A 25,359-nucleotide genomic window follows, 5' to 3' on the forward strand; every position below is an offset into this window, starting at 1 on the left:
CTTGTGCCCCAATGCAGTGGGACATGGGGCTCAATTTTCTCCAAGCTTTTTTTTGCTGTACTTGAAGAGTTACGCCCATTTTTTTGAGGCCTAAGTACGGCAAAAAAAAAGTTCTAAGTTTCCCCATTGGATTTGTTCATTTTGGCGTGACCTAACCTATCCTTTAGTTTTGGGGGCGGAGCCTTGATCTGCGCCAAAAAGATTGGGCTGCCATGGTAACTAGGGACACAATGCGAGCTGAGGCTGCAAATCTCTCTCTCTCTCTCGCATCTGCTGCACTTACCTGCACCAATTTCCTTACCTACACCAATTTCTTTAACTCCCCAGAAGGTTTTTCTGCAGAGATCACATACGCTGGCCTAAGCAGAACTGGAGTAACTCTCAGCTGGCCAAACTTCCCTAAATGGCCAGAATTGGTGCGGGAGGCAAGTTACGCCCCCTTGGGCTGAAAAAAAACTAACCTAAAAAAAATTGTAACTAATTGAGTTACGCTGGTGCAAAAACTGTTTTTTTTAAATTTAGGCCAAAAAAAGCAGCCTGCTCCAAAAAAACAGCGCAAATCACTGGGGAAAATTGAGCCCATGATTTATTTGCTGGTGATTATCCATATTGCGACCAATAGATTCTCTCTAATAACACAACCACAGTGAACTGTGGGGGAAATCAGCTGGGCCATTCTCATGCACTCAGTATACTTCTGTGTCACAGTCACCAATCTACCCTCTTGGTGTGTGGCATCGGTGAAACATATGGGGGGGGAAGACACATTTAGGATATCCTTTTTTTTGCCTTTTTATATTCCCTATATGTTCCACTATCAGATTATCCATCGCCGTCTCTGGTACCACATTCAATATCCCAACAACCTTCTGCGTAAGAATGATTCTCCTAATTTCTCCCTTCATTCTTCTGGTGCTCTTAAACATCTTAAACGTTTGCCTCCTAATTACAAACTATCCAACCAACCAATGCAAATAGTTTTTCCTTATTTAGGTCATCAAACCCCCTCATAATTTTGAGCAATTCCTCTTAACCTTCTTTGTTCCAGTAAAAGGAGTCCCAGATGCTTTGGTCTCTCTTCCACAACTAAAGCTTTTCATTTCTCTTATCTTAGTAAATCTGCCCCGTACCCGTTCCATTGACTGTGATTTGAAGTTCTTTGTATTTGCACACTCTAATCACATATTATATGATGTATAGATAGCTCAAATAAATGGCCAATAGTGAGCTACACGTTCAATTCAAATCGTCCGCAATTGCTCTGGAATCCTCCTGGTGTCTGCTGCATGGTGGATTGGCTCCCCCAATGTTTATTCTAACCTTACTAAAGAAATTAGGTTATGAAGCTGAAAAGACCAAATCCTGCAGAAATTTATGTTCCGTTTTGTTTTTAATCAAATCAGGAATGGACAGTTTTACAAAAGGGAGGAAAAAATATTGCGCTTACGTTGCAAGTTGGAGTGCCACATCGATCTCTCTCATGTGAAGAGTTATTCCAGTTGCTTCAAAGATTATACTGACACTAGCCTACGAAACAAAAATGTGCCATCCATTAGCTCTCAGATATTTCTCACTTTGTTGCCCAGTCCTTGCTCCAAACTCAATTTTGAGGTCACATTAAAACTGGAGGTTTCTGAACTTATTGGAGCAAACTCTTGTTCTTTCCCTTTCATCTTTGATTCACCAACAACAAGCAGGCATTAGCATTCTAATTACACCCAGTGCATGGCTTTCAGTTATCAGTCCATAGAAGAATTTAAAAATTCAAACAAATGAATAGAGCTGAAATGCAATTCAACTCTTAATTCTCTTGTGAAAACTTCATTAATTAAGACTTTTTAAACTTGGAAAAAGCAATTCGGTAAAAGCAATCCAGTAGATGGTTTTGAACTCAATTTCCACAGATTGCCGATCTCAGTTGTGCCATTGGCTGGGAGAGGGGTGGTGGTGGTGTTGGTGTTGGTGGTGCTGGCTGGGGGGGGGGGGGCAGTAGGGGTGATGGTGGTGGTAGTGGGGGGGGTTGGGGGGGTGCGGGAAAGGCAAGAGAGAACAAAATGGTGGTCAGTTGCTTCAGCGCAGCCAGGGGAAATACGCTCGAGCACCCATGTGATACCGGACTGCCCTTTGGTACCTCCAAAAAGAGTTAAATTTTTTCTGTACGCTATATTTAGACTACCTGTTACCACATTGGCATGAATTCCTGTCTGCATTACTTTAGTGCAGATGTTAACCAATTTATTTTGACTATGGGGCTCAGCAGGTCAAAATACCATGTTTAGTTTTGCAATCTGAATAATAATTTAAGAAAAACTATTTTCGTACCATGGAAGTTTTAATATCACCAATGTGCTTAATGTTGTAAATCATGCTTCCACATAGGTTAAGGTGACTGGAGATCTTAACTGTATTTTATAAAGTGTACTTTCACCATCTAGCGGCAAGGAGTGATCACTGCGTGTATATACGAAACAAGTCAGCCCAGATATCCAACACGAGGCCGGAGGGGTAGTCTGCACCCTTGATGCCAACCTACTTTTTTCTTCTCCCAAGCTCCTGGATCTTTATTGCGTGCTTACTTAGCTAGTTATTCCTGCTTTCATTTCGAGCTGTCTTACCCATCCATCGCCTCAGCTATTTGCTCATTCTCGGTGTCCTATAAATGTCTTCAATTTCTCTCATTAGCCTCCTATTATCTCATGTTAATGTCAATGTAGGCACTTAATTATCTCCTGTCTTCCATTTGAGCACTTTACGGGTCATATTATTTTGTGTGTGTGTGTCTTTGTCCATGACCCTTCTCTTTGTTCTGCGCATTAAATGAATATTCGAACAGAGCTTTAGAGAAGGGTCTACAATTGTACTGGAAGTCTCAAAGGAAATGTGACTGGTTAACTGCTTCCTTATGATATAGCGCAGTGTTACTACGTTGAATTATGTGCCTAAGAATTTTATCTACCAACCAGTTTCATCAAGTTAAAAAATCTGTAGCACAGCATGAGCAATTATTTTTGTATGGTCCATATTCAGGTCCCAGGCCTGTTGCTAAGCACATGGAAAAAGAAGTGGAAACGGAGGAATGAAAAATAACAAGAATGAAAGAAATTAGAATAAAATTAGAAAAAGTGTATATTTTTCAGAAAATATTTTCCTCTGAGGTCAAGAATTGGGCTTATTACCAGTAACACCTTTCAAACAGATTCAATTTAAATTAATTACTGGAGATAGACAGCACATAAACATTGTAAACAGTGAGGTCATTCTTTGTCTTTGTAACTCATTCTATGGGACATTTGATCGGAGTGATTATCAGAGTTAATAGATTCCGATATACAGGAGTTAATACACTCAGTATCAAGTACAATATAGTTAATACACTCCGTGTATAGGTATTTGGTCACTGAGTCCAACTATGCTCTTTTGGAGCTGTTAGACCATCATTAAAAGGTGAATCACCCACCTTGTCATTCTTTTTGAAAGGGTTTCCAAAATTACAGATCACAGTGTAACGGTCCATATGATCGCAACGTATTAAATCCTAAAAAGAAAGACACAACAGTAAATTTACACTTTCTTACCCCTCTTAACCACCATCTATCCTCAGAATGAAGGCACTTTATGCTGGAGTATACTTCCATATAAATTGGCAGCTCTCTAGCACTCTGTCCAAATTGTCATTCTTCATCTGTGAGCCTCGAGGGCGAGTATTCGACAGTGGAGAACCTCAATGCCAGCATCGAGCCCAATCCAAGTGTTGCTATTGTCTACAACATGCACACTTTCAGTCGTAGTCACTGGATAGTGATCAGGAATGAGGACCGTGTCCAATTTTTCCCTGCTCTAATCCATGTCACACTGAAGTCATTTATGGTTCCCCAGTGCAGCATGGCTGAGATCAGCTTAGTCAGCATAGAGCAGTGAATCAAACATGGGACCCTTCTGGTCTGTATTGGTCAGAAGCACATTGGCAGCGCATTTACCAACGACCCACCATGGTGAGGTCGATTTGAATAACCTCTGGCCTGACTTACCACCGACAGTAAATGTAGACACCAATTTGGGGAAAATACTTATTTTTAAGCTTTTATACTTTATCCTTTAACCCAAAACCACTCACGTCAAGTATGCTTCTGAAGCAATGTAGCACTGGAACTTGGATAATCATATCCTGCCCCCAGTAATCACAAACATCAAGCCCTTGTCTACTTACTGAACGAGAACCGGCGTAGGTCAATGTATCTGGTAGGGTGATGTTCAGCCTGGCCTGGTGTGCATCCTCGCCATTATTGGCATTTGTTGGGAAATTTGTAACGTTCACTTGCAATACAAGCTTATTGACGTGTGCGTTGAGTCGTGGATTGTACTCCAAGATCTGCTTGCCATTTGTTCTGGTATTGAAGCAACAAGAGAAAGAATCAGTTCCAACTCAGACTTTGATAGAGCTTAAAGTAACACACCAGCAACATGGGAAGAATTACATCCTTCTCAAGTTCTCCCAATAAAATTAACATTTTGTTAGGTACTGTAATTTCCATCCCTCTCTCACTTCCCTGTTTCAGATCTTTATAGCTGCTGCTTCACAGGAGATGGTGAAGCAGTTTGAGCTGAAGACAGTACCATGCTATGATCTACTGCCAAGATGTGCTGGGTAGGACCAGTCCTCCCTGGCACACCCGCTCCCTGTCCTGAGTAGCAAGGACTTCAATGCCGCAGAGATAGGGAAAACAATTCATTGAGAGGAAAACACAAAAACAGGACTGAGGAAAAGTCTCGGACTTTTGTTTCTTCACAGATGGTGCCTGACCTGTGAGTATTTCCTGCTTTTTTCAGATTTCCAGCATCCACAGCATTTTGCTTGAAGTTTGAAAACTGTTGTGGAGGCTGGAAAGCCTGACTTTGTCTTTCCCATATCGGGGAAGGAGTTGTACCTGTATCTGGGTAGACTCTTCTACCAACTCACTTGCAGTAGGATTGTTCTATAGACAATCCCACTCTCACTGCCGTGCCCCAACCCCTCTCTTTTGGTTGCGGCCTTATAGCCCCCATTTTACGATACCTCACTAAGGTCAGTAGCTCTTTGAACTTTGCTCTGTTTCCCCCCAAGCTCCAAATACCTCATTCTCCATGTTCTTTCCCTTCATACACCCCCACAGTGTCGAAAAGACTCAGTGATCAAGGTAAGTGGGTTTGGTAAGTGGGTGAGTTTGGGCAAGTGGGGGTGGCAGGTGCTATTTTGTCTTGTTTTTCCTATCAGTGCTAACTCTAGAGCAGCTGATAAGGAGTGAGAGAGTAGGAGACGGAGGCCCAGAGCTCAGCACAACCAGCTGCAGACAAAGATAGAGGGGTGCGAAATCGAGAGGTGATGTCACAGCCAAGCTGGTAAGTGGTTATCTGTTCGACTGGTAAGCATAACTCTCTTTTAGATTGGTTTAATTGGCAGCGAACTACTAAGTAGCTGTTTGATGTTTAAGTAAATTTTAGTAAGTAAATTAATTTAAGGGTTAAGTCATGGCAGGAGAGCTCGGACCCGTGTCATGTTCCTCCTGTGCTATGTGGGAAATCAGGGACACTTCCAGTGTCCCTGACTACTATGTGTGCAGGAAGTGTGTCCAGCTGCAACTCCTGACAGACCGCATGATGGCACTGGAGCTGCGGATGGACTCATTCTGGAGCATGCGCGATGCTGAGAATGTTGTGGATAGCACATTTAGTGAGTTGGTCACACTGCAGGTGAAGGTTGGGACAGAGAGTGAATGGATGACCAAGAGACAAGGCAAGAGCAGGAAGGTAGTGCAGGAGTCCCCTGCGGTCATCTCCCTCCAAAACAGACATACCGTTTTGAATACTGTTGGGGAAGATGACTTACCAGGGGAAGGCACCAGCAGCCAGGTTCATGGCACCATGGGTGGCTCTGCTGCACAGAAGGGCGGGAAAAAGAGTGGGAGAGCCATAGTGAAAGGGGACTCTATTGTAAGAGGAATAGATAGGAGTTTCTGCGGCCGCAACTGAGACTCCAGGATGGTATGTTGTCTCCCTGATGCAAGGGTCAAGGATGTCTCGGAGCGGCTGCAGAGCATTCTGGAGAGGGAGGGTGAACAGCCAGTTGTTGTGGTACATGCAGGTACCAACGAAATAGGTAAGAAGCGGGACGAGGTTCTACAAGCTGAATTTAGGGAGCTAGGAGTTAAATTAAAAAGTAGGACCTCAAAGGTAGTAATCTCTGGATTGCTACCAGTGCCGCATGCTAATCAGAGTAGAGGGAGCAGGATAGTTAGAATAAATACGTGGCTTGAGCAGTGGTGCAAGAGGGAGGGATTCAAATTCCTGGGACACTGGGACCAGTTCTGGGGGAAGTGGGACCTGTACAAAAGGGACGGTTTGCACTTGGGCAGGAGTGGAACTGATGTCCTGGGGGTAACATTTGCTAATGCAGTTCGGGAGTGTTTAAACTAATATGGCAGGGGGATGGGAACCTATGCAACGAGGCAGGGCAAAGTAATATGGAGTCAGAAACAGATGGTAGAAAGGTAAAAAGCAATAGTGGAAGGCCGAGTAAACAAAGGCAAGAAACAAAAAGGGCCACACTACATCATAATTCTAAAAGGACAAAGGGTGTTAAAATAACAAGCCTGAAAGCTGTGTGTCTTAATGCAAGGAGTATCCGTAATAAGGTGGATCAATTAACTGTGCAAATAGATGTTAACAGATATGATATGATTGGGATTACAGAGACGTGGCTCCAGGATGATAAGGGCTGGGAACTCAACATCCAAGGGTATTCAACATTCAGGAAGGATAGAATAAAAGGAAAAGGAGGTGGGGTAGCATTGCTGGTTAAAGAGGAGATTAATGCAATAGTTAGGAAGGACATTAGCTTGTGTGATGTGGCATCTATATGGGTAGAGCTGCAGAACACCAAAGGGCAAAAAACGTTAGTGGGAGTTGTGTACAGACCTCCAAGCAGTAGGAGTGATGTTGGGGAGGGCATCAAACAGGAAATTAGGGGTGCATGCAATAAAGGTGCAGCAGTTATCATGGGTGACTTTAATATGCATATAGATTGGGCTAACCAAACTGGAAGCAATACGGTGGAGGAGGATTTCCTGGAGTGCATAAGGGATGGTTTTCTAGACCAATATGTCAAGGAACCAACTAGGGGGGAGGCCATCTTAGACTGGGTGTTGTGTAATGAGAGCGGATTAATTAGCAATCTCGTTGTGAGAGGCCCCTTGGGGAAGAGTGACCATAATATGGTGGAATTCTACATTCGGATGGAGAATGAAACAGTTAATTCAGAGACCATGGTCCAGAACTTAAAGAAGGGTAACTTTGAAGGTATGAGGCGTGAATTGGCTAGGATAGATTGGCGAATGATACTTAAGGGGTTGACAGTGGATGGGCAATGGCAGACATTTAGAGACCGCATGGATGAACTACAACAATTGTACATCCCTGTCTGGCGTAAAAATATAAAAGGGAAGGTGGCTCAACCGTGGCTATCAAGGGAAATCAGGGATAGTATTAAAGCCAAGGAAGTGGCATACAAATTGGCCAGAAATAGCAGCGAACCCAGGGACTGGGAGAAATTTAGAATTCAGCAGAGGAGGACAAAGGGTTTGATTAGGGCAGGGAAAATAGAGTACAAGAGGAAGCTTGCAGGGAACATTAAGATGGATTGTAAAAGTTTCTATAGATATGTAAAGAGAAAAAGGTTAGTAAAGACAAACGTAGGTCTTCTGCAGTCAGAATCAGGGGAAGTCATAACGGGGAACAAAGAAATGGCATACCAATTGAACAAGTACTTTGGTTCGGTATTCACGAAGGAGGACACAAACAACCTTCCGGATATAAAAGGGGTCAGAGGGTCGAGTAAGAAGGAGGAACCAAGGGAAATTCTTATTAGTCGGGAAATTGTGTTGGGGAAATTGATGGGAATGAAGGCCGATAAATCTCCAGGGCCTGATGGTTTGCATCCCAGAGTACTTAAGGAGGTGGCCTTGGAAATAGCGGATGCATTGACAGTCATTTTTCAACATTCCATAGACTCTGGATCAGTTCCTATGGAGTGGAGGGTAGCCAATGTAACCCCACTTTTTAAAAAAGTAGGGAGAGGAAACAGGGAATTATAGGCTGGTCAGCCTGACATCGGTAGTGGGTAAGATGATGGAATCAATTATTAAGGATGTCATAGCAGCGCATTTGGAAAGAGGTGACATGATAGGTCCAAGTCAGCATGGATTTGTGAAAGGGAAATCATGCTTGACAAATCTGGAACTTTTTGAGGATGTTTCCAGTAGAGTGGACAAGGGAGAACCAATTGATGTGGTGTATTTGGACTTTCAGAAGGCTTTCGACAACGTTCCACACAAGAGATTAATGTGCAAAGTTAAAGCACATGGGATTGGGGGTAGTGTGCTGATGTGGATTGAGAAATGGTTGTCAGACAGGAAGCAAAGAGTAGGAGTAAATGGGTACTTTTCAGAATGGCAGGCAGTGACTAGTGGAGTACCGCAAGGTTCTGTGCTGGGGCCCCAGCTGTTTACATTGTACATTAATGATTTAGACGAGGGGATTAAATGTAGTATCTCCAAATTTGCGGATGACACTAAGTTGGGTGACAGTGTGAGCTGCGAGGAGGATGCTATGAGGCTGCAGAGTGACTTGGATAGGTTAGGTGCGTGAGCAAATGCATGGCAGATGAAATATAATGTGGATAAATGTGAGGTTATCCACTTTGGTGGTAAAAACAGAGAAACAGACTATCATCTGAATGGTGACAGATTAGGAAAAGGGGAGGTGCAACGAGACCTGGGTGTCATGGTACATCAGTCGTTGAAGGTTGGCATTCAGGTACAGCAGGCGGTTAAGAAAGCAAATGGCATGTTGGCCTTCATAGCGAGGGGATTTGAGTACAGGGGCAGGGAGGTGTTACTACAGTTGTACAGGGCCTTGGTGAGGCCACACCTGGAGTATTGTGTACAGTTTTGGTCTCCTAACTTGAGGAAGGACATTCTTGCTATTGAGGGAGTGCAGCGAAGGTTCACCAGACTGATTCCCGGGATGGTGGGACTGACATATCAAGAAAGACTGGATCAACTGAGCTTGTATTCACTGGAGTTCAGAAGAATGAGAGGGGATCTCATAGAAATGTTTAAAATTCTGACGTGTTTAGACAGGTTAGATTTAGGAAGAATGTTCCCAATGTTGGGGAAGTCCAGAACCAGGGGTCACAGTTTAAGGATAAGGGGTAAGCCATTTAGGACCAAGGTGAGGAGAAACTTCTTCACCCAGAGAATTCTCTACCACAGAAAGTTGTTGAGGCCAATTGTCTAAATATATTCAAAAAGGAGTTAGATGTAGTCCTTACTACTAGGGGGATCAAGGGGTATGGTGAGAAAGCAGGAATGGGGTACTGAAGTTGCATGTTCAGCCATGAACTCATTGAATGGCGGTGCAGGCTCGAAGGGCCGAATGGCCTACTCTTGCACCTATTTTCTATGTTTCTTATTGTAACTCATTCTTTTCTAGGATTTCAAAACTACCAATTAATCCAGTATATAATCACTTGAGCCAACACAGCAATTCTTTCTCCTATTAAATTAACAATTATTTCTCCTTTCCCTCCCCTACCTATCCACTTAAGACCAACTGGCTGTCTGGACCCTCTTATGACTTGTAGTTGTGGTGGGGGGAAGGAAGGAAGGGCGAATGAGGGTATCAGGAGATATGAAGCAAAGCTAGGAAAATGGAGTTGAGGTGCAGATCAGCCTTGATCTAATTGAATGGTTGTGCAGGCCCAAGGGGCGGAATATCCTCAATGATGTCCAAATGCGCTGAACCACAGTGGAGCCCATCTAACATGGCCAGCTACTGCAAGTCCTTAAAAATTCGTAACAAATATATCCCGTGCTACGTTTCCTAACATTTTACCATTTATTTTGTTAAAACAACAACAATTAACATTTATATAGCTCCTTTAATGTAGAAATCATCCAAATGCTGTTCACAGGGACGTTATCAAACAAAATTTGATACTAAGCCACATAAGGAGATATTAGGACAGGTGGATCAAAAGCTTGGTCAAAGAGATAGGTTTTAAGGAGTGTCTTAAAAAGGAGAGAGAAATAGAGAGACGGAAAGGTTTCAAAAAGGAATTCTAGAGCTTGGGCCTCGGCAGCTGAAGCCATGGCTTCCTATGGTGGGCGATTAAAATCAGGGATGCTCAAGTGGCCAGAATTGCAGGAGTGCAGAGATCTGAGGGTTGTGGGGCTGGAGGAAGTTACCGAGATAGGGAGGGGCGAAGCCATGGAGGGATTTAAAGACGAATGAGTATATATGAGATTAAGAATTTATCTACACAACAAAGACTTGACAGGGCCCTTTCATGCCCCAGTGAGCAAGCTTCTAAAAAAGAAAGTAACACACACGCCGATTTCCTTCCCCTGCCCCCCTTACCTTCTGATGGGATGAAACACGTCGTCGTTCCCTAATTTTCCATACTCGTATTTCATTTGAAGATTGCTATTGCAGATCAGATCATTACCACATTCTTTCTGAATATGTATCTGCAAAAAGATTGTTTTTGTATACATGAAACAAATATGAAACAGAAGATTAATATCAATCAAAAAGTGCAAAACTGATTCAGTGTAAAACACTTTTTTTTCGGAATTCAAGCCAATATGGAGAATTATTGGGCCCAAGTTTTGAGCCGTGCCTAGAACGGCGCAGTCCCGACCTGGACGGCGTTTTTCGCGCCACAAAGTGCGCCTAAAAAAAACTCCGTATTCTCCACCTCCCTGCAGGTGCTCTGGCCCTCGGCGCAGTGCAGCAGGAGCTGTAGGGGGCGGAGCCAGGTCCCTGCGCTGAAAACAGTGCCGGGACCTCTGCACATGCGCGCTACAGTGGGCACGCAAGTGCAGTAGCTCCAGGCGCCCAAAACTGTGTGGGAGGGGCCCAAAGCACGCAGCCCCTAGCCCTGGCCGAATGGCCTCACTGGGGCTGCGTGAATAAGGCTCCTCCCACGGCCAGCTCCTGCTTCCTCCCGACCCGACTCCCGCTTCCCGCCACCGGACCCGACCCGACTCTCGCTCCCGCTCCCCCCGCCCCCCCCTTGGACCGGACCCGACTCCCGCTCCCCCCCGACTGGACCCGACCCGACTCCCGCTCCCCCCCGACTGGACCCGACCCGACTCCCGCTCCCCCCCGACTGGACCCGACCCGACTCCCGCTCCCCACCCCCCTCGACTGGACCCAACCCGACTCCTGCTCCCCCGCCCTCCCCGGACCAGACCCGACCCGACTCCCGCTCCTCCCCCCCCGCCGCCCGACTGGACCCGACCCGACTCCCGCTCCCCCCCGCCCCCGGACTGGATCCGACCTGACCTCCCTCTCCCTCCCTCCCTCCCCCCGACCCGAACCGACCTCCCTCCCACCACCCCCCCGACCCGACCCAACGCCACCTACCTGTAAATCTGGTGCTGGGGACGGGCCCTGCCCGAAGACACGGGCCCGGCCCGTTCAGCCTCCCTCCCTCTTCTCCTTCCCCCCACCCCCTCCCAATGTCCTTCCCCCCCCATCTCCTTCCCCCCCTTCTCCCCATTATCCCCCCTCCCCCTCCCCTCCCCCATCCCTCCCCCTTCCCTCCCTCTGCTCCCCCCCTCTCTCCCTCTAACCCCCTCCTCCCCCTCCCCTCGCTGTCAGAAACACAGACACTGACAGACAGAGAATGAGAGACACACAGACAGAGAGATAGAGACACTGACAGAGACACACTGGGGATTGGGGGGGGGGGGGGACATCCCAGCATGCTGTTGGAGGACTCCTGGTGCTGCAGTCGGTAAGTAGAAAATGTTTTATTTATTGATGTTTTAAAAAAAAATTATATATTAATTTTTTTTGATTGATTTATTGGTTGATTTATTGATGTATTTATCATTTATTATTGATGATGGCTCTTTATTTATAAAACTGAAGTGTTTAATGTTTGTAAACTTCCCTTTAAACCCCCCCCCCTCTCCCCCCCCATTCCCTACGCCTGATTTGTAACCTACGCCTGATTTTCTAAAGTGTAGACAAGGTTTTTTCGAGCGTACAAAAATCTTCACTTACTCCATTCTAAGTTAGTTTGGAGTAAGTTTTCACTGACGAAACTTTGAAAACAGGCGTAAGTGGCCGGACACGCCCCCTTTTGAAAAAAAAATTCTGTTCCAAAGTGAAACTGTTCTAACTGACTCGAACTGGAGCAAACTAAATGACGAGAATTCCGATTTCTAAGATACTCCGTTCTACACCAGTTGCTCCTAAAAATCAGGAGCAAATCATGTGGAAACTTGGGGCCTTAGATTCTTTCATTGTATTAGGAAGAGATTCTTTGAAGACTCTCTTGGCAAAATTGCCAATTTTCCCCACCCTTTCATACCCTGGAGCAGAGACACCTGTTTGGGTATATGCCACAGGCTCCTGTTCACTTTCCAGCACCTTGTCGAAGTGTGATCAATCACACCGGAGTCTAGATCGTATTTGTAAGCTATTCCAGCACATGGGGCATCACAGCCAAACAGCTAATCCTGTCCTCAGCCAATATCCTCGCATGTGCACTTTCAGCAAAGATCACTGGATCGTCAGAAGAAAGAACGCAGGAAAACTTTGCAGTTTTTAAAACTCAGGAGCGTGAAGGCCAATTGTAGACCCATCACCATCGCAGTGAGATCAAGTAACCCAGGATAAAGCAGTGATCAAAAGGGAGATTTCTGATCTGCATGGCTTAGCTAGTTGCTGGATAAATTTGGAGAATTTTGACAATATCCTTTTAATCAATGTGGTATTACTAACATTACCTATATAATAGAAATGTAAACTTTCAAAATTGTCAGATTCTCTTACATTTGAGAAAAATCTTTGAGCATCTCTTTTGCACTCCTAATCAAGATACATGAAAAATGCCCATCAATTGATAAATGATCCCTCTCTCACTTCCAAGCTTCACTCCAACTTCTTCTTTTGTTCTCTCACATTGTCTTACATGTTCCTCTTCCTCCTTGCTTCTTGTTCTTCAGAAATCACTGAGCCAATGACCGTATAGCTCTGTCTTACCTCTTTTGTGCTAGTGTGTGGATGCAGTATATTCAAAATGGGGTAATCATTCATATCGACCATTCGACGACCTGGTTCACTTTTATTGGGAATAATGTAGCTCAGAGTGATAGAAATAGGTTGAAGCTTATCCTGCACATGCTCCTGTAAAGCACACAAAAGATCATTTCAGTGCAAATTCATATCAGGAACTCATCATTGCTACACCGAGACTAATATTACGTTAAACACCTGGTGCTCAGTTAGAGACTTCAAACTGTAGGTCCGTGCTGAGTTATCCCGGTCTCAGATGAGTTGAAGCTAAGGGCATTGGAGTTGGCCTCAGCGAAAGGGAGGAGAAAAATTAGCCAGGATATTGCTGACAGGAAGTGCTCGCAGATGTTAAGATTTTTAATTACATAATCATGAAACAAATATGGTAATGGCTACGAGATAAAAGTATCTGCAATCAAAAATTCTACATCTGGATCAAGTGACTAACAGCAGATTATAATAGGACACAACAGATCAAATAGGATGAGGATGTGGTAACACAAAGAATAAAAGAGGGAGAGAGTAAAACAAAGGGAAGAACAAAGTGAAAATAATGGCCAGAATTTTCCCCAGGTAGGTGAGTTGGGGGCGAGGGACCTCCAAGGTAGGCGGGAGGCCGACTTTAATGGCTTGAATGTGAGGCCTTGTATTCCCGCCCGCAGCTAGCCAGCTTGAAATGTGGACAGGTAGGCCTCAGAAGCAAGGGACCGGTCCGGGGCAGGGATCATGAAAGGAGAATTGGCAATTGGCAGGGGTCGGGGATCAGGAAGCGGTGGGGGGGGGGGGCGGGGGGGCGGGGGGGGGGGGAAAGAGCGCATCGGTTGGGGTTGGGGATCACGGCGAGTGGGGTGGATTGACCAGGGATCGGAGCAGGGGGTGGTTGGCCGTGGATGGGAGAGCGGATGTGGTGCATAGCCAGGGATCAGGGGGGAGTGGGGGGGATGCGAGGATCGGGCCTGGCTTCATTACAATATCTAAATTGAGATAACGTCCCCTGGGAGCGGGTTGGTCGCCCAAATCCCGCCCCACCAAAACCGGAAATGGGCAAATTGGACGCGGGATCAGGTCGGGAATCCCATTTTTAACACTTTAGCTGCCCATACACTCCAAACCCACCAGTTTTTTTTTTAGGAGAAAATTCTGGCCAATGAGGCCATGGGGATATTCTGGAGGAAAAGTAAAAGATGAAGAAGTATGGTAAATGTAGATGAACTGGAGAATAAAATACAAAGAACAGAAGTCAAGGGACTTCAATGATTGTTGAGAGATGCACAATGTCGATTCAATTTTTGTTTGCTAATTTTGTAAAAGTTGCTTACGCACTTACCAAGGATCTGGCATAGGGCGGATCCAGTGTCTGGCTGAACTGTATAGTCCTAGGAGAACTGAGAAAGGGATCCCAGGGTGGAAACAAAGAGAAGGGGGTCTTGAAGTCTGGGGTTGCTGGAAGGGAGGTTCCAGGGAATAGGAGAGGGAAATGGAGAATATGAACAGCAGACAGGGTGTTGAGGTCTGGGATTATTGGTGGGGGGGGGGTACCAGAAATTGGGAGCAGGATTGGTGGTCACAGGGTATTGGAGTACTGCGGAGAGGGGTTTTGATAGGTGCAGTGGTGGGGCGGTGAGTCTGAGATGATTGGGAGTGCCTAGAGTCTGGTAGGGATCTCCTGTGTATCCCCCATTTCCCATTGGTCTAGGCCCTAAGCTCTAGAATTTCCTCCCCAAACCTCTTTGCCTTTCCACCTTATTCTCCTTCTTCAAAAAGGCGCTGCTTAAAACCTACCTCTTTGACCAAGATTTTCGTCACCTGTCCTAATGTCTCCTTCTTTGGCTTGGGGCCAATTTTTAATCAGATTAAGCTCCTGTGAAGTACCTTGGAGCATTTCACTGTTAAATTTCCTGCAAAACCCGTTCCTTCATCATCGCTGGGTCAAAATCCTGGAACTCCCTCCCTAACAGCACTGTGGGAGTATCTTCAGCACATGGACTGCAGCGGTTCAAGAAGGCAGCTTACCATCACCTTCTCAAGGGAAATTAGGGATGGGCAATAAATGCTGGCCATGCCAGTGATGCCCACATCCCATGAATGAATAAAAAAAAATTATCCCAGATATTTAGTACACTTCCTCGCACAGAGCTGGGAACTGTGCCTATGTAGTTTCAATGGTTTACAGCACTTAATGCAATACTGCACATGATGGCTGCGTATTCTAGGAACAGAGCAGCTAGTACAGTCCCAGGGAAAAGAGCGAGCAGTATTTTCACGTGCAATAATTTTTATGCTGTGAAATACGCTAAGGACTGTGATGATAGTGGAAATGGTTGCTTTGAGAGAAATATAAATCAAAAGCAACATACTACTTTTGGAATCAAAATCCCTCTCTGGCTTTCAGTTTGGATGAATTTCAGTTAGGAGCTGGTTTCATTTGTTTGGAAAGATTAAGTTGAAGTCTGTACTATAACACAGGCCATTCCTGAAGACAGCAGAACAAAACACCTAATATACATCGAGTTAAAAGACTATATGGAGGAGTTAGTAAACAGAAGATTACGCCAATGCAGGTTCACCTTACCATCAACCCCAGCTGGACATTCTGGCATTTTGTTCCTGGCATCGTGAAAGCCCCATCGTAAGTAGCACTGTTTGTCTTAACAAATTTAACCCGGGGAGACGAGCGCCTCTCTTTTTCCGCCTCCAATGTGTATTTAAGAGCTGTGTATTTAAGAAAAACAAATTAATGGCCTACAACAACAATTGGCATCTCTGCAGAACTCCTCACGTGCAGGAAGGTGCCTCAAAGAACTTAATGTCGAGGCGATAAAAAACAGCAGGTGACAATGTGGAAGAAAAAATGAAAGGGAGAGGGATAGGATAAGACAGAGAAAGGCTTTGAACAAACACATCACCAATGCACTAAAATAGCAATCTGACTGTACATTTTCAACAAACTGAAATTCGAATAACATGATGACAGTAAATGATTCTTCCAAACTCCACATGGTGAACATCTGTTAGAACAAGACACAATGTACATTGTGGAGACAGTTACTGAAAGCAGAGGCACGGCTTATTCGCAGCAGAATGTGTGACTTGGGTTACAAACATTTTTTGGGCAAATTACAATTGTACAAGGCCTAATTGGCTACCAGTTTTTTGAGTAAATTTTTACCCCTACTTAAAGAAAATTGACAACTTATTAAAGGGCATTTATCTTGATCTTGTGAAACAATATGCAAAATGAATACTTGGGATGGTTCAGATGAATGGTAACTAGAAAGACAAAGGCAATATTTTGGCCCCAAGTTTCCACACGCGGCAAAACAGGCGCCCCTCCGAGCTGGGCGCCCGTTTTTCGCGCCGAAAACGGCGCCTGAAAAAAAACGCGCTATTCTCGAGCGCTTTGCAGCTCAATGTCAGCTTGGCGCGGCGCCCAGGGGGCGGAGCCTACCACTCGCGCTGATTTTGTAAGTAGGAGGGGGCGGGTACCATTTAAATGAGTTTTTTCGTGCCGGCAACCCTGCGCGTGCGCATTGGAGCGTTCGCGCACGTGCAGTGTGAAAGAAACATCGGCCATTTTTGTAGTTCTTTGCAGCTTATCATTTTTTTAATAAAAGCATATTGCCCAACCATGATCAGCACTGAGGCTTCTTGCAGCAGTGAGAAGGCTGCAGGAAGCCTCAGAAGTTGAGGCAGCCGTTTCCCGACGGGCCCGACCGACAGCAGGTGGGCCTCCCACCCCCCCCTGCTGTCGGAAATGGCTGCCTCAACTTCTGAGGCTTCCTGCAGCCTCCCCCCCGCCGTCGGGAACGGCTGCTTCCGTCAGTCGGTCGGGCCCTCACTGCGTTCCCCCCCCCCCCCGCGGGAACGGCTGCTTCCGTCGGTCAGTCGGGCCCTCACTGCGTTCCCCCCCCCCCCCCCGGGAACAGCTGCTTCCGTCGGTCAGTCGGGCCCTCACTGCGTTCCCCCCCCCCCCCCCGGGAACAGCTGCTTCCGTCGGTCGGTCGGGCCCTCACTGCGTTCCCCCCCCCCCCGCGGGAACGGCTGCTTCCGTCGGTCAGTCGGGCCCTCACTGCGTTCCCCCCCCCCCACCCCCCGCGGTCGAGAACGGCTGCCTCAACTTGTGAGGCTTCCTGCAGCATTCTCCCTGCCTGAAGCACTTTCACACAGGTAGGAAGATGGTTTATTTAATCTTTTCTTTGCTTATAAATTTTTATTCAGGTTGGAATTATTTGTATAATATTTGTATAAGTATAACTAAGGATTTATTGTAGAATTTAATGACTTCCCTTCCCTCCCCCCCCACCTCGTTCTGGACGCCTAATTTGTAACCTGCGCCTGATTTTTTAATGTGTAGACAAGGTTTTTTCAGGCCTACAAAAATCTTCACTTGCTCCATTCTAAGTTAGTTTGGAGTACGTTTTCACTGTGGAAACTTTGAAATCAGGCGTCAGTGGCCGGACACGCCCCCTTTTGAAAAAAAAATTCTGTTCAAAAGTGAAACTGTTCTAAATGACTAGAACTGCAGAAAACTTAAATGTGGAGAATTGCGATTTCTAAGATACTCCGTTCTCCACCAGTTGCTCCTAAAAATCAGGAGCAAATCATGTGGAAACTTGGGCCCTTTGATTCTATCAATGATTTTGAACATTTCAAAGCTCTTGATTGCGGTTTCAACTTTCAACTGCTCAAAAGTGCTCAGCGCGTTAACACACGGCTCAAAGACTGGTGTGGAAGAAATGGGTTTTGGTTCGTGGGACACTGGCACCAGTACTGGGGTAAGAGTGAGCTGTTCCGTTTGGACGAGCTCCACTTAGTCCGTGCTGGGACTAGGGTCCTGGCGAATCAAATAACTAGGGCTGTAGAGAGGGCTTTAAACTGATTAGTGGGTTGCGGGGGGGAAGGCAGGAGGGTTCAGCTGAGCGAAAATTTTAAAAGTCAAAGAATAAGGAGAAGGCAATAGAGCAGGGTAGCACTGGGGGAAATGAAAACCAGAGCATGCCAGGAAGGGACAGAATGTATAAACATAAAGGTGATTCAGAAAGCGAGGTCAAAGCAGGAAAAAAATCGTAAAAAAAACAAATTTAAAAGCTCTTTATCTGAATGCACGCAGCATTGGTAACAAAATAGATGAGTTAACGGCACAAATAGTTTCAGATGGGTATGATCTGATAGCCATTACAGAGACGTTGTTGCAGGGTGACCAAGGCTGGGAACTAAATATTCAGGGGTATTTAACAATTCGAAAGAACAGACAGAAAGGACAAGGAGGTGGGGTAGCTCTGTTAATAAAGGATGAGATCAGTGCGTTACTGAGAAACGATATTGGCTCAGAAGATCAAGATATTGAATCAGTTTGGGTGGAGATAAGGAATAATAAGGGGGAAAAGTCGCTGGTGGGTGAAGTTTATAGGCTCCTAACAGTAGCTACACTATTGAATGGAGTATATCTCAAGAAATAATGGAGGCTTGTAAAAAAGGAAAGATAATAATCATGGGTGATTTTAACCTTTATATTGATTGGACAAAGCAAATTGGCCAAGGTAGCTTTGAGGACGATTTCATAGAGCGTATCTGGGATAGTTTCCTTGAACAGTGCATTGTGGAACCAATCAGGGAGTAGGATATCTTAGATCTGATACTGTGTAATGAGACAGGATTAATAACGATCTCCGAGTAAAGGATCCTCTAGGAATGAATGACCATAACATGGTTGAATTTCAAATTCAGTTGGAGGGTGAGAAAGTTGAATCTCAAACCAGTGTCCTAAGCTTAAATAAAGGAGACTACAAAGGTATGAAGGCAGAGTTGGCTAAAGCGGACTGGGAAAATAGACTAAAATATGGGACTGTTGATGAGCAGTGGCAGACATTCCATAACTCGCAACAAAAATATATCCCAATGAGAAGGAATGACTGTAAGAGAAGAGATAACCATCCGTGGCTAACTAAGGAAATAAGGGATGGTATCAAATTGAAAACAAGGGCATACAATATGGCCAAGACGACTGGGAGGCCAGAGGATTGGGAAACTTTTAAAAACCAGCAAAGAATGACTAAAAAAATAATAAAGAGAGGGAAGATAGATTATGAAAGTAAACTAGCACAAAATATAAAAACAGATAGTAAGAGTTTCTACAGTTACATAAAAAGGAAAAGAGTGGCTAAAGTAAATGTTGATCCCCTAGAGGACGAGACTGGAGAATTAATAATGGGGAACAGAGAAATAGCAGAGATGTTGAACAAATATTTTGTATCGGTCTTCATGGTAGAAGACACTAAAAACATCCCGATAGTGGATAATCAAGGGGCTATAGGGAGGGATGAACTTAATATAATCACTATCATCAAAGAAGTAGTACTCGGTAAAATAATGGGACTAAAGGCAGACAAGTCCCTGAATCTGATGGCTTACATCCTAGGGTCTTAAAAGAAGTGACTGCAGAGATAGTGGATGCATTGGTTGTTATCTACCAAAACTCCCTGGATTCTGGGGAGGTCCCAGCGGATTGGAAAACCACAAATGTAATGCCCCTATTAAAAAAAGGAGGCAGACAGAAAGCAGGAAACTATAGACTAGTTAGTCTAACATCTGTCGTTAGGAAAATGCTGGAGTCCATTATTAAGGAAGCAGTAGCAGGACATTTGGAAAAGCATAATTCAAATCAGAGTCAGCATGGTTTTATGAAAGGGAAATCATGTTTGACAAATTTGCTGGAGTTCTTTGAGGATGTAACGAGCAGGGTGGATAAGGGGGAACCAGTGTGGATGTGATGTATTTGGATTTCCAGAAGGCATTCGATAAGGTTACTGCACAAGATAAAAGTTCACGGGGTTGGAGGTAACATATTAGCATGGATAGAGGATTGGCTAATTAACAGAAAACAAGGAGTCGGAAAAAATGGCTAATTTTCTGGTTGGCAAACAGTAACTAGTGGGGTGCAGCAGGGATTGGTGCTGGGGCCTCAACTATTTACAATCTATATTAATGACTTGGATGAAGGGACCGAGTGTAATGCAGCCAAGTTTGCTGATGATACAAAGATAGGTGGGAAAGCAAATTTTGTGAGGACACAAAAAATCTACAAAGGGATATAGTCAGGCTAAGCGAGGGGCAAAAATTTGGCAGATGGAGTATAATGTGGGAAAATGTGAGGTTATCCACTTTGGCAGTAAAAATAGAAATGCAAATTATAATTTAGATGGAAGAAAAATTGCAAAGTGCTGCAGTAAAGAGGGACCTCGGGGTCCTTGTGCATGAAACACAAAAAGTTAGTATGCAGGTACAGCAAATAATCAGGAAGGCAAATGGAATGTTGGCCTTTATTGCAAGGGGGATAGAGTATAAAAGCAGAGAAGTCCTGCTACATCTATACAGGGTATTGGTGAGGCCACACCTGCAGCACTGTGTAGTTTTGATCTTCGTATTTAAGGAAGGATATACAGGTTGAACCTCCCATATTCAGACCCCTCGGGACCTGCCCTGTTCTGGATAAGGGATTTTTCTGGACGAGGGGTGGTTACGTTAAATTGAATGGTACAGGTACTGAGCAAGGGGATATCGGGGCTGGCTGGCTTGAAGCTGGCAGTGCGGCAGAGATCTAGATCATGGAGGGGAGGGGGCGATGGATCACAGGGTCAGGCCAGCAATTTTGCAGTTGGCAGCGAGGAAGGACTTCAATTTGTTCACGTCAGAGCTCTGCGCATGTGCCACCTGATGGCCGGGAATAGTTCTGCACGAGGGGTGGTTCTGGATAAGGGAGATTCAACCTGTACTTGCATTGGAGGATGTTCAGAGAAGGTTCACTCGGTTGATTCCAGAGATGAGGGGGTTGACTTATGAAGATATGTTGACTATACTCATTGGAGTTCAGAAAAATGAGAGGTGATCTTATCGAAACATGTAAGATAATGAGGGAGCTCGACAAGGTGGATGCAGGTGAATATTTCCACTCATGGTGGAAACTAAAACTAGGGCACATAATCTCAGAATAAGGGGCCGCCCATTTAAAACTGAGATGAGGAGGAACAACTTCTCTAAGAGGGTTGTAAATCTAAGGAATTCTGTGTCCCAGAGAGCTGGGTCATTGAATATATTTAAGGCAGAGATAGACAGATTTTTGAGCGATAAAGGAGTAAAGGGTTATGGGGAGCGGGCAGGGAAATGGAGATGAGTCCATGATCAGATCAGCCATGATCTTATTATGTTCTTGTGTAAACCGTGACAAAGACAGATTCGAATGCCCACTCTGCCCGATTCCCCTAGTGAGGCAGTCAGCCTACAAGTTTACATCTACTGCATTGTGGAAAGGCAGCAGCTCATTCAGTGGTGATACTTACTAATGTCACGATTGTACTTTCTATTTCCAGTGCTCACAAGGTATGAGAAGCAAACCTTCACTGTGATACTAAATGAGAAAAAACACAGGCAAGATTTTTACAAAAATGTTTCGCTCGTGCTATAAAATGGATGTGCTTTCTGTAATTCAAATCTTTACACAATTGTAGCAATTTAATCTGCTTTTTGTAGGTACCTGGTCGTCGGGAACTGCTTTTGCTCAAAAGGCACTCATTCCAATCCTAATGTAACAGCTCAGAAGTTACTTAATTGCTGACTTCAAAATAGGTCAGTCTTTGGATTGTGTAATCCTTAAACACTTGGCTTTAAAAACATTGTCCAACTTCCTCTCTCCTCTTCCCAGAATAACAGTCATTATAGCTGCATTTTCTGCTCCCAGGGTCTTTCTTATCCCCAGACGGAGATACAGCACAATGTTTTGCACAATAGATAGATTTTTGGGGTCAAGGGATATGGAGATCGGGCAGGAAAGTGGAGTTGAGGTCAATGATCAGCCATGATCTTATTGAATGAAGGAGCAGGCTCGAAGGGCCGTAAGACCTGCTCCTATTCCTATTTCTTATGTTCTTGTATTTTCCTTGGACTTTTGCACAACAGAAAAGGAGGAAGTCATACAGAAGGTTTCTATTGATGGCACATGCTAGTGACTTTCCCCATAGAGTAGGTATGGACCACTATTGCTCTTTTGCCACGATGTTCTAAGTTGACATTTAATATATCATTAAACATTAGCGTGCAAAATAAATGCTATCGGGAATATAATGGATTTGAGTTGTTGCAGTATAGTAGTTTATTTCCTGCAAAGTTGCTCACAGAGTTAAGTCCTCTTGGGTAGGACATGGTTTGATCAGTGGTGGGATCAGGTACTCCAAGCTGCAAAGCAGGACCTTGCATGAATGCCAAGGTGAGGGAGAGACAGAGATCTTTTTATATCACTTCTCAAAACCATTGCATCCACTTGGAGAGCGCAATATTCTCGTTGAACTTCTCATTGAAAGCTGGGGAGCTTTTCGAGGGGACCAAGGAGCCCAGTGCCAAAGAGTGGGAGCAAGTTAGAGCCTGGAGTCACTGCAGCGAAGGAAGGATTGAGCAGGCTGAGGTCAGAGCTGAGCAACAGACCGAGGAGCAACATGGCAGATATTACTTAATAAGAACATAAGACATAGGAACAGGAGTAGGCCATTGGCCCCTCGAGCCTGCTCCGCCATTCAATAAGATCATGGCTGATCTGATCTTGGACTCTGCTCCACTTCCCGGCCCGCTCCCCATAACCCTTCACTCCCTTGGCATGAAACAATGAGAAAAGCATACTCACGACCAACGAAAGGTCAGATTTAGTGGTTCCATATTCCAATAACCTCATTCAAAAAGTGGACAGAAACATAATTTTTCTACAATTAAGACAGGAGGAAGGGGCTGCAGTGCAACTATGGCAGTGACAGGAACTGTGCTGCTTATTATGTTCAGTAATGCCATCAGCAGATATTTCATACTGCAGCTTCAAAATGCAATACTGAGGATTGGAGTGACACTTCTACCCCTTACACACACCAAAACGATAGTGTGATTAATTCAAATAATGCACTACCTTCCTCTGAACGCTTTGCTTTCTAGTACTTCTCAATGCGCTGCACTTCACTGTTGTCCTCCATTAGATCTTCAGTCTCTTCACATGCCCACAACTGCATTCCCAGTTACCTAACTCATGTAATCCATATATTAAGTCTGTTGCCTGTACCTCTCCATAGTAACAGAGAAAATGTTTTAAAATTATAAATTAAAGGGGTAAATGTCTCAAAAAATGTAAAATTGGCTGGCTCCATGCAGCTAGGAGTGAATTTTCTTGTATAATGTCATTTGCTGTTCAATTTGTACTGTAGACTGTGAACTGGGCTGAGATGGCCAAAATCCTCACCCTTGGCAGTCACTAGTGCCAGCAAAGGGACAGGAAGTTAGCTTCCCTTCTGTGCAGGTTATTCAAAGGCTGGTTTTAGATTTTATAAGTATTTTCTCTATCTCCCCAATGGTATTTCCCATCAGCTTTAACGGGGAGGGCAGGCAGTGCACTTTGCTCCCAGGCCTTTGCCATAGCGGAAATGCAATGAGTTGTTAAGATGTGCAGGATAGCGGTACAAAGCGGCCCTCCCTGGCTTCTGTTCAGTGTCTCCTCACAACAGCATAGATGGAATCTGTAATGCATGGGCCTGGATTCTCCAAATAGGTGTTGGTTTAATGCCAATAATCACCCATTTAATGATAGAGTAATGCCACTTGGAAAATCTAGGCTATTGTGTGGGTTTCAGCCGCCTTCTCTTCTTAGGCAGTCTCCCGGAGTCGAGGATGACTTGCTTCCAAAATTAAAATATGAGTTTGAAGGTGACTGATGCCTGATGTTCCAAATCCTGAACTTCATTTTAAAGGGTGGAAGATGCCTGTGTGGGAATTCTTTTAACCGTTGCACACCAGCTACCACATGAACTTGAAAGAGCAAGGTCTTGGTCCAATGGCAAGGGAATCCAAGACGATTGGAGACCAGGCTCTACTGCATCGGCCTAGCGCATACACACACAGATTCCTACTGACCCCCTCCCTCCCTCCCTCAGGTCTTCGCTCCCTGGTTTTCAGAGATTGCAGTGTAGGTGAGCGCATTAATCTTGGAGCAGCTTGCAAACTTGTCCACAGAACACTGACACTGTACCCCGGGCTCCAGCTCCAGCTCCCTGCTCTCCTGTGCTTTCCCCTCTCTCTCCAGCCACTCACGCGTCAGCCATATTGCAGCTATAACATGCTACAGCACCATAGCCCCTTCCTAAAATGTTGCTGAACGATTGTGTGGCGAATGAACATATTATCAGATAGCGAAAGTAACAAAGAATTTCAGAGAAAATGGCCAAGAATTCAAATGCTTACCAGGACTTTATGCTGCAGACACTGGGATCGATGATTTTCGGGCGCAGGGTGAAATTTTTACTAATATTAATAACTGGCCGAGTTCTGGAAATAGACACATGCCGTCAGCTTCAGCAATTACATCACTTATATTCAATGTACCCCAAATATTTCTTTATCCTCTTGTTGGACTGATCATCCTGTGCATGGACATTTTTTGACACTTGGTGGTACAGTTTCCAATATTTTGGAATCTACAATGAACATGTATATTGCAATCTTTAACTCTAAAAAGGAAGATGAGCTTAATTTTATTGAAAATGACTATTTGCCAATTGGAAATTATTTTTTAATGACATATCTTACATCTGTGGGCACTTGCTATAAAATGTCCTGTTTTCACATTTTCCTATCAATTTTTTTCCATGATAAATTCTCGTATCCACATTTTAATGGAAACTGCCGATGTAAAATTGTCATGTTGTAATTACACCTTTCTGCCATTGCTGGCGCTGTAGTGCCTCTGTTTTGCATCTCCCAGCTCCTCAACTTTACTGCAGAGAAACTTTTATGCTCTGACCAACTCTACTTTTCTGCTCCTCAAACTGCTTTAAATTTTGCTATTTAACTATAAATAATATAAAAATCGAAGAATTACAGAAAGATAAGTATGGGCTCAATTTTCCCCAAAACATTTTTTTGGTGTCGTGCCCGATTTTTTGGGCCCAAGTACAGCAAAAAAAAAGTGTTGTAAGTTTCCCTCTTGGATCTCTTCATTTTGGCGAGGCCTAACCCGACCTTTAGTTTTGGGGGTGGAGCCTTGATCTGCGCCAAAAAGATCAGGCTGCCATGGTAACCAGGGACACAATGCGAGCTGAGGCTGCAAAGTGAAGCATACAGCCACTCCCAACACATTAAAAGAATTGAAAAACACACAGCACCAACTTACCTCCAACCCCACCGCCGGTTTGTGTCTCTCTCTCTCTCTCT

At 44.7% G+C, this 25,359-nt stretch overlaps 1 protein-coding gene across 1 annotated transcript in view; it reads right to left on the reverse strand.

The window, feature by feature from the left end:
• itga3b (integrin, alpha 3b) overlaps positions 1-25,359 on the reverse strand; it is a 185,904-nt gene that overhangs the window by 28,614 nt on the left and 131,931 nt on the right. The window contains exons 10-17 of the mRNA XM_070864442.1: positions 24,391-24,474; positions 21,462-21,529; positions 15,698-15,837; positions 13,093-13,236; positions 10,453-10,562; positions 4,208-4,385; positions 3,458-3,535; positions 1,448-1,527 (exon numbers count right to left, since the gene is read on the reverse strand). Of these exons, the coding sequence (XP_070720543.1) occupies positions 1,448-1,527; positions 3,458-3,535; positions 4,208-4,385; positions 10,453-10,562; positions 13,093-13,236; positions 15,698-15,837; positions 21,462-21,529; positions 24,391-24,474 (882 nt within the window). The remainder of the gene's footprint in view (positions 1-1,447; positions 1,528-3,457; positions 3,536-4,207; positions 4,386-10,452; positions 10,563-13,092; positions 13,237-15,697; positions 15,838-21,461; positions 21,530-24,390; positions 24,475-25,359) is intronic.

This window comes from Pristiophorus japonicus, chromosome 21 (genome assembly GCF_044704955.1).
Source record: "Pristiophorus japonicus isolate sPriJap1 chromosome 21, sPriJap1.hap1, whole genome shotgun sequence".
NCBI lineage: Eukaryota > Metazoa > Chordata > Chondrichthyes > Pristiophoridae > Pristiophorus > Pristiophorus japonicus.